Source organism: Jaculus jaculus, chromosome 11, assembly GCF_020740685.1.
Source record: "Jaculus jaculus isolate mJacJac1 chromosome 11, mJacJac1.mat.Y.cur, whole genome shotgun sequence".
Taxonomy (NCBI): domain Eukaryota; kingdom Metazoa; phylum Chordata; class Mammalia; order Rodentia; family Dipodidae; genus Jaculus; species Jaculus jaculus.
In genome coordinates, this window is record NC_059112.1 from 3,008,476 (window position 1) to 3,020,901 (window position 12,426).

At 43.6% G+C, this 12,426-nt stretch overlaps 1 protein-coding gene across 6 annotated transcripts in view; it reads left to right on the forward strand.

Moving 5' to 3' along the window:
• Ankrd17 (ankyrin repeat domain 17) overlaps positions 1 to 12,426 on the forward strand; it is a 130,497-nt gene that overhangs the window by 106,473 nt on the left and 11,598 nt on the right. For all 6 annotated transcript variants that reach the window (XM_004665353.3, XM_045130224.1, XM_045130221.1 and 3 more), the window contains 3 exons: positions 2,175 to 2,324; positions 4,562 to 6,192; positions 12,025 to 12,222. In XM_004665353.3, the coding sequence (XP_004665410.2) occupies positions 2,175 to 2,324; positions 4,562 to 6,192; positions 12,025 to 12,222 (1,979 nt within the window). The remainder of the gene's footprint in view (positions 1 to 2,174; positions 2,325 to 4,561; positions 6,193 to 12,024; positions 12,223 to 12,426) is intronic.

A 12,426-nucleotide genomic window follows, 5' to 3' on the forward strand; every position in this document is an offset into this window, starting at 1 on the left:
GGTGTTCAGTGCCAGGCATGATTTTCCTCCCTTCCCTGGGTCAGGCCTCACATTCAGTCAGAGAGCAGTTGGTTTCCCCTATAACAGACATGCCACCATTGCCTCAGTTGCACATTTGGCCTGACTAGCAGTCATTAAACTTGTAGGGTCCACTGCTGGATAAAACTGTTGGTAACTTTTCTCCCCTAACAGGCTTCATAGGTCTTTCTGGCATACTGACAGCTGGTGAGTCTGGAGGGAATTTTTTTTTTTTTTTTTTTTAATTCCAGGGATTAGGGAGATGGCTTCCTTGAAAGCATGCCAGCCTGGGTTCAATTCCCTGGTACCCACATAATGTCAGATGCATAAAGTGATGCATGAGACTGGAGTTTATAGCAGCAAGAGGATGTGGTACAGTTGTTCATATTCTTTTTTCTCTCTCCTCTGTTCTCAAAAAAAAAAAAATTATGTTTATTGGATGGAGAGCGAAAGAGGCATTTCTCCGGCTCCATAAATACTTTTTTATTCCAGTAGGCTTTTATTTTTCTTCATATTACAAAATAGCCTTTATTGAGTTTTTATGTTTGTTTATGATCTTTTAAATGCCTCTAAAACAGTGCAGAGAAACAAAGGATTTGAATACATTCTTCTTTTTGTTTCTGAGATAGGGTCTCACTCTAGCCCAGGCTGACCTGGACTTTACTATGTAGTCTTAGGGGGGGCCTCACACTCATGGTGATCCTCCTGCCTCTGCCTCTCAAGTGCTGGGAATAAAGGTGTGCACCACCACGTCCAACTTAATACATTCTTTCAGTTATATAATTAAAAAGAGTGAAACACTGTAAGACTGTCTAACATGACTTTTAAATTTTTAAATATATTTTTGATTTAATTTATATAAGAAAGAGAGAGAGAATGGGTATGACAGGGCCTTTAGCCACTGCAAACTCCAGATGCATATGCCTCCTTGTGCATCTGGCTTACGTGGGTCCTGGGGAATTGAACCTGGGTTCTTTTGGCTTTGCAGGCAAGTGCCTTAATCACTAAGCCATCCCTTCTTATTTTTTTTACTTTTTAAATACTTTTTGTGCTAGAGAGATGGCTGGGGTTAAAAGTGTGTGCTACCACATCCAGCTAATTTCACTTTTTTTTGTTAAGTTTAATTAAATTTTATTATTTATATATATGACTGTGTATGTGTGTGTATATATATATATGTATGTATGTATATATGTATGTATGTATATATGTATGTATGTATGTATGTATGTATTGTTGTTTGCTTTGTTTTTTGAGGTAGGATCTCACTGTAGCCCAGGTGACCCATAATTCACTAGGTAGTCTCAGGGTGGTCTTAAACTCATGGTGAACCTCCTACTTATGCCTCCCGAGTGCTGGCATTAAAGGCATGAGCCACCATACCCAACAACGGGTTATATTCTGTTATCCCTTCATCCCTGTTCTGCTTAGCCCAGGGTCCCTCCTCAGGGGTTTACGGTATTCACTGTTAGTTCTTACAGTTTTTCTGCCTCTTACCTGCAACGTTCCCTGAGCCACGGCAGGCCTGTTGGTAGTCTGATTTAGTGTAGGGTTCTCTGTAGCCTCTAGATTTCTACTTTGATTGATCGCTGTGTTTTAGGCTTTGTGATCCGTTAAACTATATTGGATTTCGTAATGTACATGTTCAGATCCCAGAGACGTGCTATCATTTCCTAAAGTAAGTTCCTGGTGTTGTCTAGTCAGTGCATGGGTACATGACTGCCCCCATTGCGCGCTGCACCAGAGTTTGTGACGTGTCTGCTTTGCAGATGGAAGAAAACTATTGAGGGGTGGCATGAGTACGCATCCACATGTCAGGGCTTCTTGTCGCTCTAAACAGTTGGCAGCCTCTTGAGCCACCATTGTTTAAAGTCTGACTTTATATGGGTATTGCCTAATCAAACCTGGGCTGGTAGACTTGGTAAGTAAGCACCTTTGAATGCTGACTGTCCCCTCCTCCTTTTTAATAATGAGGTGAGAAGTTAGCTTGCCTACCTCTGTGCCTTACTTTTAGTTGTTTGTGTAGAATTTTATTTAGTAATACTCTGTCCTCCATTTATAGAAAAACACTTTAGTAATAGTCTTTCCCTTAATTCTAACCCCTAATGTTACCGATTTACCTTAGTTTATTAATGTATCTTTACAACATTCAACAGGTCAAAGAAAGTCTCTGTTCCGTCAACTGTGATCTCTAGGGTGATCGGCAGAGGAGGCTGCAACATCAATGCCATTCGGGAGTTCACTGGCGCCCACATAGACATCGATAAGCAGAAGGACAAGACAGGCGACCGCATCATAACTATCAGGCAAACTGCTCTCCCGTTTGCATCCTTTCTGCTTTAGTGCATTGCTCATGACAAGTTTGGTTTTCTTAGTCACATTTTTGTTTAAATGGGAATTTTATGAGTACTTGATAAACCTTTATGGTATTTTTCTTAATTAATACACTTGAGAAACATTATAAAATGTATTATAGTAATTGTGTATTTGCAGGTAGCAAAAGTTGTGTGTGTGGTTTTTTAAGGAAGGGTCTTACTCCAGCCCTGGCACACCTGAAATTCACTTTGGTTCTAGGCTGGCCTCCATCTCACAGAGATCCTCCTACCTGTGCCTCCTGAGTGCTGGGATTAAAGGTGTACACTACTACACCCAGCAATTTCTAACACATTTCAAGCAGTGAGTCTCTGTTTTTCTCATTAGCGTTTGAGATTTTTTTTTTTCTGAGATCTTTTTCTTAGAATTTTAGCTTAGTAATAATTTTAAGTCCAAAGTGAAAATTTAACTTGAACATCTCATAGAATTATGTCTAGGCTTACATAGCCTTTGAATTAAGATGATTGCTATGGAAACCATTAGGACATAAGAGGTTGTTTTGAGTTAGTTCACACCCCAGTGTCTACGCACGAGCTCTGTGCTATTTTAGATAGCAAGTGCTTCTTTGTCGTGTATAGCAGGTGGCATATACTTCCTCCTCATAAATAAGAGGCATCCAACCATGTATTTCCTATTCATCCTTGTTTCCTTTCCTTGGGATAGTTAGGTAGGCTCAAACTGCTGTTCTAGAGATGTGAGAAGCAGACATTGTTTCAGGCTTTCACTGTGGTCACATGTTTCTGGAGATCTGGTGTTAGAGTCTGGTGACTGTCCTTGGGGTTCCTTCCTGCTTTTGTGGCAATTTCCTAGTAGGTACAGCAGTCCTGTCGATAGTGTGTTTGTTAACAGGTAGTAAATAGATTGTATCAATCTTCGCTGGCTTCAAACTCTTACCTCAGCTTGCTGAGTTCTGGGATTAAAGGCATGCACAACCAAACCTAGCTAAAGTGAATTTTCAGGGGAAAAAAAATCACTTAAAAATAACGATGTATAGGCAGAGGTAGGAGGATCGCCATGAGTTCAAGGCCACCCTGAGACTACAGAGTTAATTCCAGGTCAGCCTGGACCAGAGTGAGACCCTACCTCGAAAAACCAAAAAAAAAAAAAAAAAAAAAAAAAAACCGAAGTATGGTGCAACTTAGAAAGATAATGTTGGAACTAAGGTGATTATTTTCTTTAATTTTTGCAAAAAGACCCATCAAAATAGGGGGTGAATTTGTCATGCTGTTAAGATTGCTAACAAGCCAGGCATGGTGGTGCATAGCCTTTAATCTTAGCACTTGGGAAACAGAGTTAGGAGGATAGCAGTGCGTTTGAGGCTACCCTGATGAGACTACATGGTTAATTTCAGGTCAGCCTGGGCTATAGCAAGGCTCTACCTCAAAACAGCAACAACAAAAAGATTGCTAACATAATGTACCCCTCCCAGTTTATGGTAATTTTGAGTTTTTAGAATTAATGAAAATTTTATTTTAATAGCAAAACAGCATAATTCCAAGTATGTTTTATGGAACAGACTTGATAAACTGGAGATCCTGAAGTGGTGTAGTGTCTAGATTTTACCTATACCAGAGGCCTTTTTGTGCTATATAAACTTTTTTTTCTGTTTGTTTATTTATTTATTTTTGTTTTTTCGAGTTAGGGTCTCACTCTAGCTCAGGCTGACCTGGAATTCACTCTGAAGTCTCAGGGTGGCCTTGAACTCACAGCGATCCTCCTACCTCTGCCTCCCGAGTGCTGAGATTAAAGGCATGCTGAAATGTATAAACTTTTACATGTGCAAATTGGGTACATAAACAGTCATCCATTTTTCTAAGAGAATGCAATAAATGTAGCATTGTGCATAAGTATGTTACTTTTATAATCCTTTTTAAAAAGGTTGGTTGTAGATTAATTGTAGAGAGCTTAGTTAGCGTGCATAAGACCCCGTCCCCTAAAAAAAGACAAGAAAATAACAGTTTGCTGAAACATGCAGTGTTAATTCAGGATAGTTAATTGTGTGCAGAATGCCTAACAAATGACAAGAAGGTGGCTCTTGCTCCTTCATCTGTCTCTGTCTGTTGGTGCTCCGAGCATGTGTATGTTCACATATAGATGTAGACTTTGACACTCAATATGGTTAGAAAATAGTAGAAATTAGGGCTAATGGTTTTGTTTTGATCAACGACAGGGGTGGCACTGAGTCAACACGACAAGCAACTCAGTTGATCAATGCTCTAATCAAGGATCCCGACAAAGAAATTGATGAGCTTATCCCAAAGAATCGTTTGAAAAGCTCCTCAGCAAGTTCCAAAGTCGGGTCCTCAGCACCTACCACCACTGCTGCTAACAGCTCTTTGATGGGAATCAAAATGACCACTGTCGCGCTGTCCTCGCCATCACAGACTGCCACAGCACTCAGTGTGCCTGCGATTTCTTCTGCATCTACCCACAAAACCATTAAGAACCCAGTGAATAACGTGCGGCCTGGTTTCCCCGTTTCCCTTCCGCTAGCGTACCCTCCTCCGCAGTTTGCACATGCTCTGCTTGCTGCTCAGACTTTCCAGCAGATCCGTCCACCCAGGTTGCCCATGACTCACTTTGGAGGTACTTTTCCACCAGCTCAGTCCACTTGGGGTCCTTTTCCTGTCAGGCCTTTGAGCCCTGCCAGAGCTACTAACTCGCCTAAGCCTCACACGGTGCCTCGCCATAGCACTCAGAGCAGCAGTGGTTCTCAGGTGAACTCAGCAGGCTCTTTAACGTCAAGTCCAACAACCACCACCAGTTCATCAGCTTCAACGGTGCCTGGGACATCTACAAATGGCAGTCCAAGTTCTCCTTCTGTCAGAAGGCAGCTTTTTGTCACAGTTGTGAAGACATCCAATGCCACCACCACCACTGTCACTACGACAGCAAGCAACAGCAGCACCGCCCCCACCAATGCCACATGCCCTATGCCTACTGCCAAAGAACACTACCCAGCATCATCTCCATCGTCCCCATCACCACCAGCCCAGCCAGGAGGGCCTTCCCGAAACAGCCCTTCGGACTGTGGAGCAGCCTCTCCTAGTAAAGGGGCGTCTTCCTCTGAGCAGGAGGCCGGCAGTCCTCCAGCAGTGGAGGCCACCAGCAGTAGACCTGCCACCAGCAGCAGCTCTGCTGGGAGCTCCTCAGCTCCTTCTGCTCAGCAGCAGCCTCCGGGACCTGCCTCCCAGGAGCCAAGACCACCTCTCCAGCAGTCTCAGGTTCCTCCCCCGGAAGTCAGGATGACTGTTCCTCCGCTGGCCACAAGCTCAGCTCCCGGGGCAGTGCCTTCGGCTGCCCCAGTGACTTACCCCACGCCTCAGACACAGGCAGGATGCTCGCAGCCCCCCAGAGTGGAAGCCCCTGCTGTCAGGCCTCCCTCTCATGGTCACGGCACAGCTGCCCCCCACAAGAACCCAGCTTCAGTGCAGAATTCATCTGTTGCAGTCCTCAGTGTCAATCACATAAAAAGACCTCACAGTGTTCCCTCCTCTGTCCAGCTACCTTCAACCTTAAGTACACAAAGTGCTTGTCAGAATTCAGTACATCCAGCAAATAAGCCTATTGCTCCCAATTTCAGCGCCCCCTTGCCATTTGGGCCCTTCAGCACACTGTTTGAAAACAACCCCTCCTCTGCCCACGCCTTCTGGGGAGGCTCTGTTGTGTCATCTCAGTCGACACCAGAGTCCATGCTATCAGGAAAGTCCTATTTGCCACATTCAGACCCTTTGCATCCATCAGACACCTCCAAAGCTCCAGGGTTTCGACCGTTGCAGAGACCTGCGCCCAGCCCCTCAGGTGAGCATATATGCTTTGGTATGTCTTGACATGTGCTAAACAAATTTTTGGTCATTCCTGGGTGTTTTATGAATGGGCTATGTGGACAGATTTGTGTGTGTGTGTGTGTGTGTGTGTGTGTGTGTGTGTGTGTTTGGTTTTTTGGTTATTTATGAGAGAGGGAGAGAATGGCCAGGGCCTCTAGCCACTGCAAAAGAACTCGAGATACATGTGCCACCATGTGTATTTGGTTCTCATGCTTCCTAGCGAATCAAATATGGGTCCTTAGGCTTCACAGTCAAGTGCCTTAACTGCTAAGCCGTTTCTCCAGTCTTCTGCTTTGTTTATGGTGTTAGGGACTGGGTTCATTGCCCTGGGCATATTATAACACCACTGAGTTTACCCATCCAATAATACCCTACTCGCTTAAACATTGGTAGGTTGTGTGCTTTTACTTAGGTCATTTTTTTTTTTTTGGTAGTCTTTTTAAATTTTTTTATTGGGGGTGGGGTTTGAGGTAGGGTCTCACTGTACAGGCCGACCTGGAATTCACTGTGTATTCTCAGGTTAGGCTTGAACTCATGGTTATCCTCTTACCTCTGCCTCCCAAGTGCTGGGATTAAAGGCATCTGCCACCACACTTGGCAGTTTTTTTTTTTTTTTTAAGACTTCTAGTTTTTATTGTTATAATGATAATAATAATTATTATTATTATATTTATTTGAGAGAGACAGAGAGAAAAAGACAGAGAATGAGAGCTCCAGGGCTTCCAGCCACTGCAAATGAACTCCAAACACATGTGCTACCTTGTACACCTGACTTACATGGGTCTTGGGGAATCAAACCTGGGTCCTTAGGCTTTCCAAGCAAGCACCTTAACTCCTAAGCCATCTCTACAGCCTCCCTGTTTCTATTTAAATTATTAGGGATTATAAGAAATTAAAACTGTACCCTTCTAGGTTCAGTTCCCCAATACCCATTTAAAGCCAGATGCATACAGTGTCACATATATGTGGAGTCTGTAGTGGTAGGAGGCTCTGACAGCCCATTCTCTGTCTCTCAAATAAGTAAGTAATTAAAAATATTTCAAAAATAAAACTGAAGCAGGGCATGGTGGCACACGCCTTTAATCCCAGCACTCGAGAGGCAGAGGTAGGATGATTGCTATGAGTTCAAGGCCACCCTGAGACTATGTAGTGAATTTCAGGTCAGCCTGGGCTAGAGTGAGACTCTACTTCAAAAAACCAAAAAACAAAGAATAAAATAAAACTCCACTCTCGGGCTGTAGAGATGGCTTAGCAGTTAAGGCACTTGCCTGCAAAGCCAAATGACCTCGGTTTGATTCCCCAGGACCCACGTAAGCCAGATACACAGGGTGACAAATGCATGTGGAGTTCGTTTGCAGTGGCTGGAAGCCCTGGTGCACCCATTCTCTCTCTTTCTCTCTCTCTCTCTCTGCCTCTTTCCCTTTTTCAAATAAATAATTTTTTTTTAAATTTTTATTAGCATTTTCCATGATTATAAAAAAAATCCCATGTTAATTCCCTCCCTCCCCCCCCCCCACTTTCCACTTTGAAATTCCATTCTCCATCAACAAATAAATAAATTTTTAAAAAAACACTCATAGTTAAACTAATATTTCAAATAATAAGTATTGGTAGTTAATGTCTGTCATGTTGGACATCGAAGACATTATCAGAGTTCTGTTGGACAACACTGATATTCATATAAAATGTAAAGACTTAATCATAAGCTATTGCTTTTTGTTCCCTTAACTTCTTACTTTGAAATATTTTTAGGTTCATAAAAGAACAACTGCAGAAAAGGCCAGGGATGGTGGCGCATGCCTTTAATCCCAGTACTCGGGAGGCAGAGGTAGGAGGATTGCCATGAGTTTGAAACTACCCTGAGACTAGTGAATTCCAGGTCAGCCTGTGCTAGTGTGAGACCCTACCTTGGAAAAACAAAACACAACAAAACAAACAAACAAAGGAGTAACTCCAGCCTTGCTATGTGTAAATACCTTAAATATGTTAGATGACCATGCTACATTAACCATAACTAATAACTTATTTGGTACAGTACATTGGGAGCTAGGCTACCACGTTTATCAGTGTTTCCAATAATTCCTTTTCCTATTTCAGGACCTGATGCAGGATACCAAATTGATAGAGTTGTGGTACTTTAGTATGGTCATCTCAAGTCATTAAAGACAGTTCATGTGAGAGGTTGACAAGCTAAGGTCTGTGGTCCAAGTCTGACCTGGGACCTGTTTTTTTGTGTTTTGTTTTCTTTTTTGTTTTTCGAGGTAGGGTCTTGCTCTAATCCCAGTCTGACCTGGAATTCACCATGTAGTGTCAGGCTGGACTCAAACTCGCGGCGATCCTTCTACCTTTGCATCCTGCATGCTGGGATTAGAGGTGTACTCCACCACTCCCGGCTTTAATTTATTTTTGTTTGGTATGGGTTTTGTGTTTTGCAGCAGTCCTCAGCTGGAGGATGGCCTCCAAGTTCATATCTGTCCTCCTCATTTATCCTCGCAGGTGTGGGCATTAAAGGCATAAACTAACAGAACTGGCTTTTTTTTTTAAATGTTTTATTTATTTGAGAGAGACAAAGAGGGACATAGAAAGAGAGAATGGAGGGGATGGGGAGATGGCTCAGCACTTTCGGCGCTTACTTGGAAAGCCTAACCACCTGGGTTCAGTTCCCCAGGACCCATGTAAAGCCAGTGGTGCATGCATCTGGAGTTGTTTTGCAGCAGCTGGAGGCCCTGGACACCAATTCATTCTTTCTCTCTCTCTGCTTGTAAACGAGAGAGAGAGAAGGCTGGAGAGATGGCTTAGCAGTTAAGCATTTGCCTGTGAAGCCTAAGGACCCCAGCTCAAGGCTCAATTCCACAGGACCCATATTAGCCAGATGCACAAGGGGGCTCACGTGTCTGGAATTCATTTGCAGTGGCTGGAGACCCTGGCATGCCAATTCTCTCTAAATAAATAAGAGGGCCTCTAGCCTTTGCAAATGAACTTCAGATGCATCTTTAAACATCTGGCATTACATTGGTACTGGAGAATTGAACTAGAGTTGTTAGGCTTTGCAGACAAGCAATTTAGCTGCTTAGTAATCTCTCCAGCCCCTTGGTTTTTAAGGGCATGTCTTGCTATGTAGCCCAGGCTAGCCTTGAACCCACTATATAATCAGACTGCCTTGAATTTGTGTCAGTCCTGCTGCCACTGCCTCCCCAGTACTGGGATTACAAATATCTACCACCATTCAAATGTACTCATTTATTTAAGACAAAAGCTCACTGTGTGGTTAAGACTATTCTGAAACTTCTGGGCCCCAGTGATCCTCCTCAGCTTTGTAAAGGTACAGGGATTACAGGTGCCAGCCACCTACCTAGGTAGGATCAGTGTGAATTCCAGGTCAGTGTAGGCTAGAGGGAGACCCTACCTCAAAATAAAAGGGGGCTGGAGAGATGATAGCTCAGTAGTTAAGGCACTTGCCAGCAAAGCCTAACGACCCAGGTTTGATTCCTCAGTACTCATGTAAAGCCAGATGCACAAAGTGGTACATGCATCTGGAGATTCTGTGCAATGGCTAGAGGCCCTGGCATGCCCATTCCATCTGTCTTGTACCTCCCTCCCTCTTGATAAATAAATTAATTAATTAGAAATTTTAAAAAGCATCCTGTACACTTAGCCCTGCCTGATAGTTCAGACCTGTGAACTCAGTCTTTTGGGAAACTTGATACAAGAGAATTACTACTTCAAGACCTGTTTGGGATCCATAGCAAAACAAATCTACCTGGGTATAGTGGTGTATATCTTTAATCCCACCACTCAGGAGGCAGAGGTATGAGGATCAACAAGGCTAGTCTGAGATTACTTAGTGAATTCCAGGTCAGCCTGGGCTACGGCGAGACCCTGCCTTCAAAGCCAAAAAAAAAAAAAAAAAAAAAAAGTCTGTAACAGGCCAGGGATGTAACTTAGTGGTAGAGAGCTTGCCTAACTGGGAATTCCATCCTTAATGCCATAGGGGCCAGGCAGATACAGCAAATGGGGGGAGGGAGGGAGGGAGGGAGAGAGAGAGAGAGAAAAAGAAAGAAAGGGGGGCATGCCAGCCCCTCCAGCCATTGCAAATGAACTCCAGATGCATGTGCTACTTTGTGTATCTGACTTTATGTGGGTACTGGAAAATCAAAACCTGTTTTTTTTTTTTTTAGGCTTTGCAGGCAAGTGCCTTAATTGCTGAGCCATCTCTTGCCCACCCTTCTTTTTTTGAGGTAGGGTCTCCCTCTAGCCCACACTGACCTAGAATTCACACTGATCCTCCTATCTCAGCCTCCTGAGTGCTGAGATTAAAGGTATGCAAGGTGTGCACCACCACAGCCAGCCAGATTTTTTTTTTTAAATATTTATTGATTTATTTATTTGAGAGGGAGAGAATGGGCATGCCAGGGCCTCTAGCCTCTGCAAACAAACTCCAGACACGTGCTGTTTTGTGTATCTGGCTTCATGTGAGTACTGGAGAATTGAACCTGGGTCGTTTAGTTTTGTTAACAAGCGCCTTAACAGCTAAGCTATCTGTCCAACCCCAGGTTTATTTTAGTATACTTTATTTATTTGAGAGAGAGAGAGAAAGAGGCAGAGAGAGACAATGGCATGCCCTAGCCACCAGCCACTACAAATGAACTTCAGAAGCATGCACCACCTTGTGCATCTTGTGGGTCCTGGGGAATCGAACCTTGGTCCTCAGGCTTCACAGCAAGCGCCTTAACCACTAATTCATCTCTCCAGCCCTTAAATATTTGTATTATTTGTGAGGTACACATGCATTTGTGCACACACAGAGTGTGAGCAGTGTGGGCACGTGGGCAGACCAGGGCCTCTTGCTATTGCAGATGAACTTCAGTTGCATGCACCACTTTGCATTTGGCTTTTGGATACTGGGAAATGAACTTGAGCCTGAGTCAGCAGGCATTCCAAAAAAGTGTCTTTAACCACTGAGCCATCTTCACAGCCCTAGAATAAGGTTTTTATTTGAAGAACCATTAAATCACATAAAAACTTAAGATAGCTGAGCTTGGTAGTATATACCTGTAATCCCCAAACTTGGAAAGTAGTGGCAGGAGGATTCGGAGTTTAAGGTTGTACTTAACTACACAGCGATTTGGAGGCCAGCCTGGTTTGCTTAGGCCCCTTCCTTGTTTCAAGAAATGAAAAAAAGAAAATGGGGGATTATGATCATGCTAGATTGTCTACATATACAAAAGTTGTCAATTAATCAGAGTTTACAAAAGAGAGACCCAGGTGTGGTGGCACAACCTTTATAGTCTCAGTACTCAGTAGGCAGAAGAAGGAGGATCGCTGTGAGTTCAAAGCCAGCCTGGGACTACAGAGAGAGTCCCAGGACATCCTGGGCTAGAGTAAGACACCTCCTTGAAAAGACCAAAAAAAAGGAAGAAAAAAAGGATTTTACAAGAAAGAAAAACGCAGAGTAGTAAATTCCTGTGTGCATGCTTACTTATGTGATTCACTTGCTGATACATTTGTGGGGGTGGTGTTTGATTTGAGAAAGGATTTCCTTTGTAGTCCAGTTTATGTCAGACTCAGTATGTTGCCCAGCTCTGGGTGTGTGCGTGCCTGCGTTGCATGCATGTGGCTTCACGTTGCCCGAGCTAGCTTTGAACTTGCTGTGTAGCTGCCATTGACCATGAATTCCTGACCCTTCTGCCTCCCTCTCCCAAGTGCTGAGATCATTGCCCTCAACCACCACACCTAGGATTTAGCTTTGTCCAGTTACTTCTCTGAGGGGTAACTACTGGAAGTAATGATGGTCTCTACATTACAGGTATTGTTAATATGGACTCACCATATGGTTCTGCAACACCTTCTTCAACACATTTGGGAAACTTTGCCTCAAACCTTTCGGGAGGTCAGATGTATGGACCTGGAGCACCTCTTGGAGGGGCCCCTGCAGCTGCTAATTTTAACAGACAGCATTTCTCCCCCCTTAGTTTGTTGACTCCATGTTCATCGGCATCAAGTGGTAAGTAGTACATCTGTAATTCCAAAAGAAGAATGTGCATGTTGCCTTCAAACAAGTTGTGAATCTTTCAAAGAGACTTTTGATTTGGTTTGTTATTTCTGAGACACGGTCTCCTGTAGCCCAGCCTGGCCTCAAACTGACGGGGAGCCAGGGATGATCCTGAATTCCTGGTCCTCCTGCGATTGCCTTCCAAGATTGGGATGA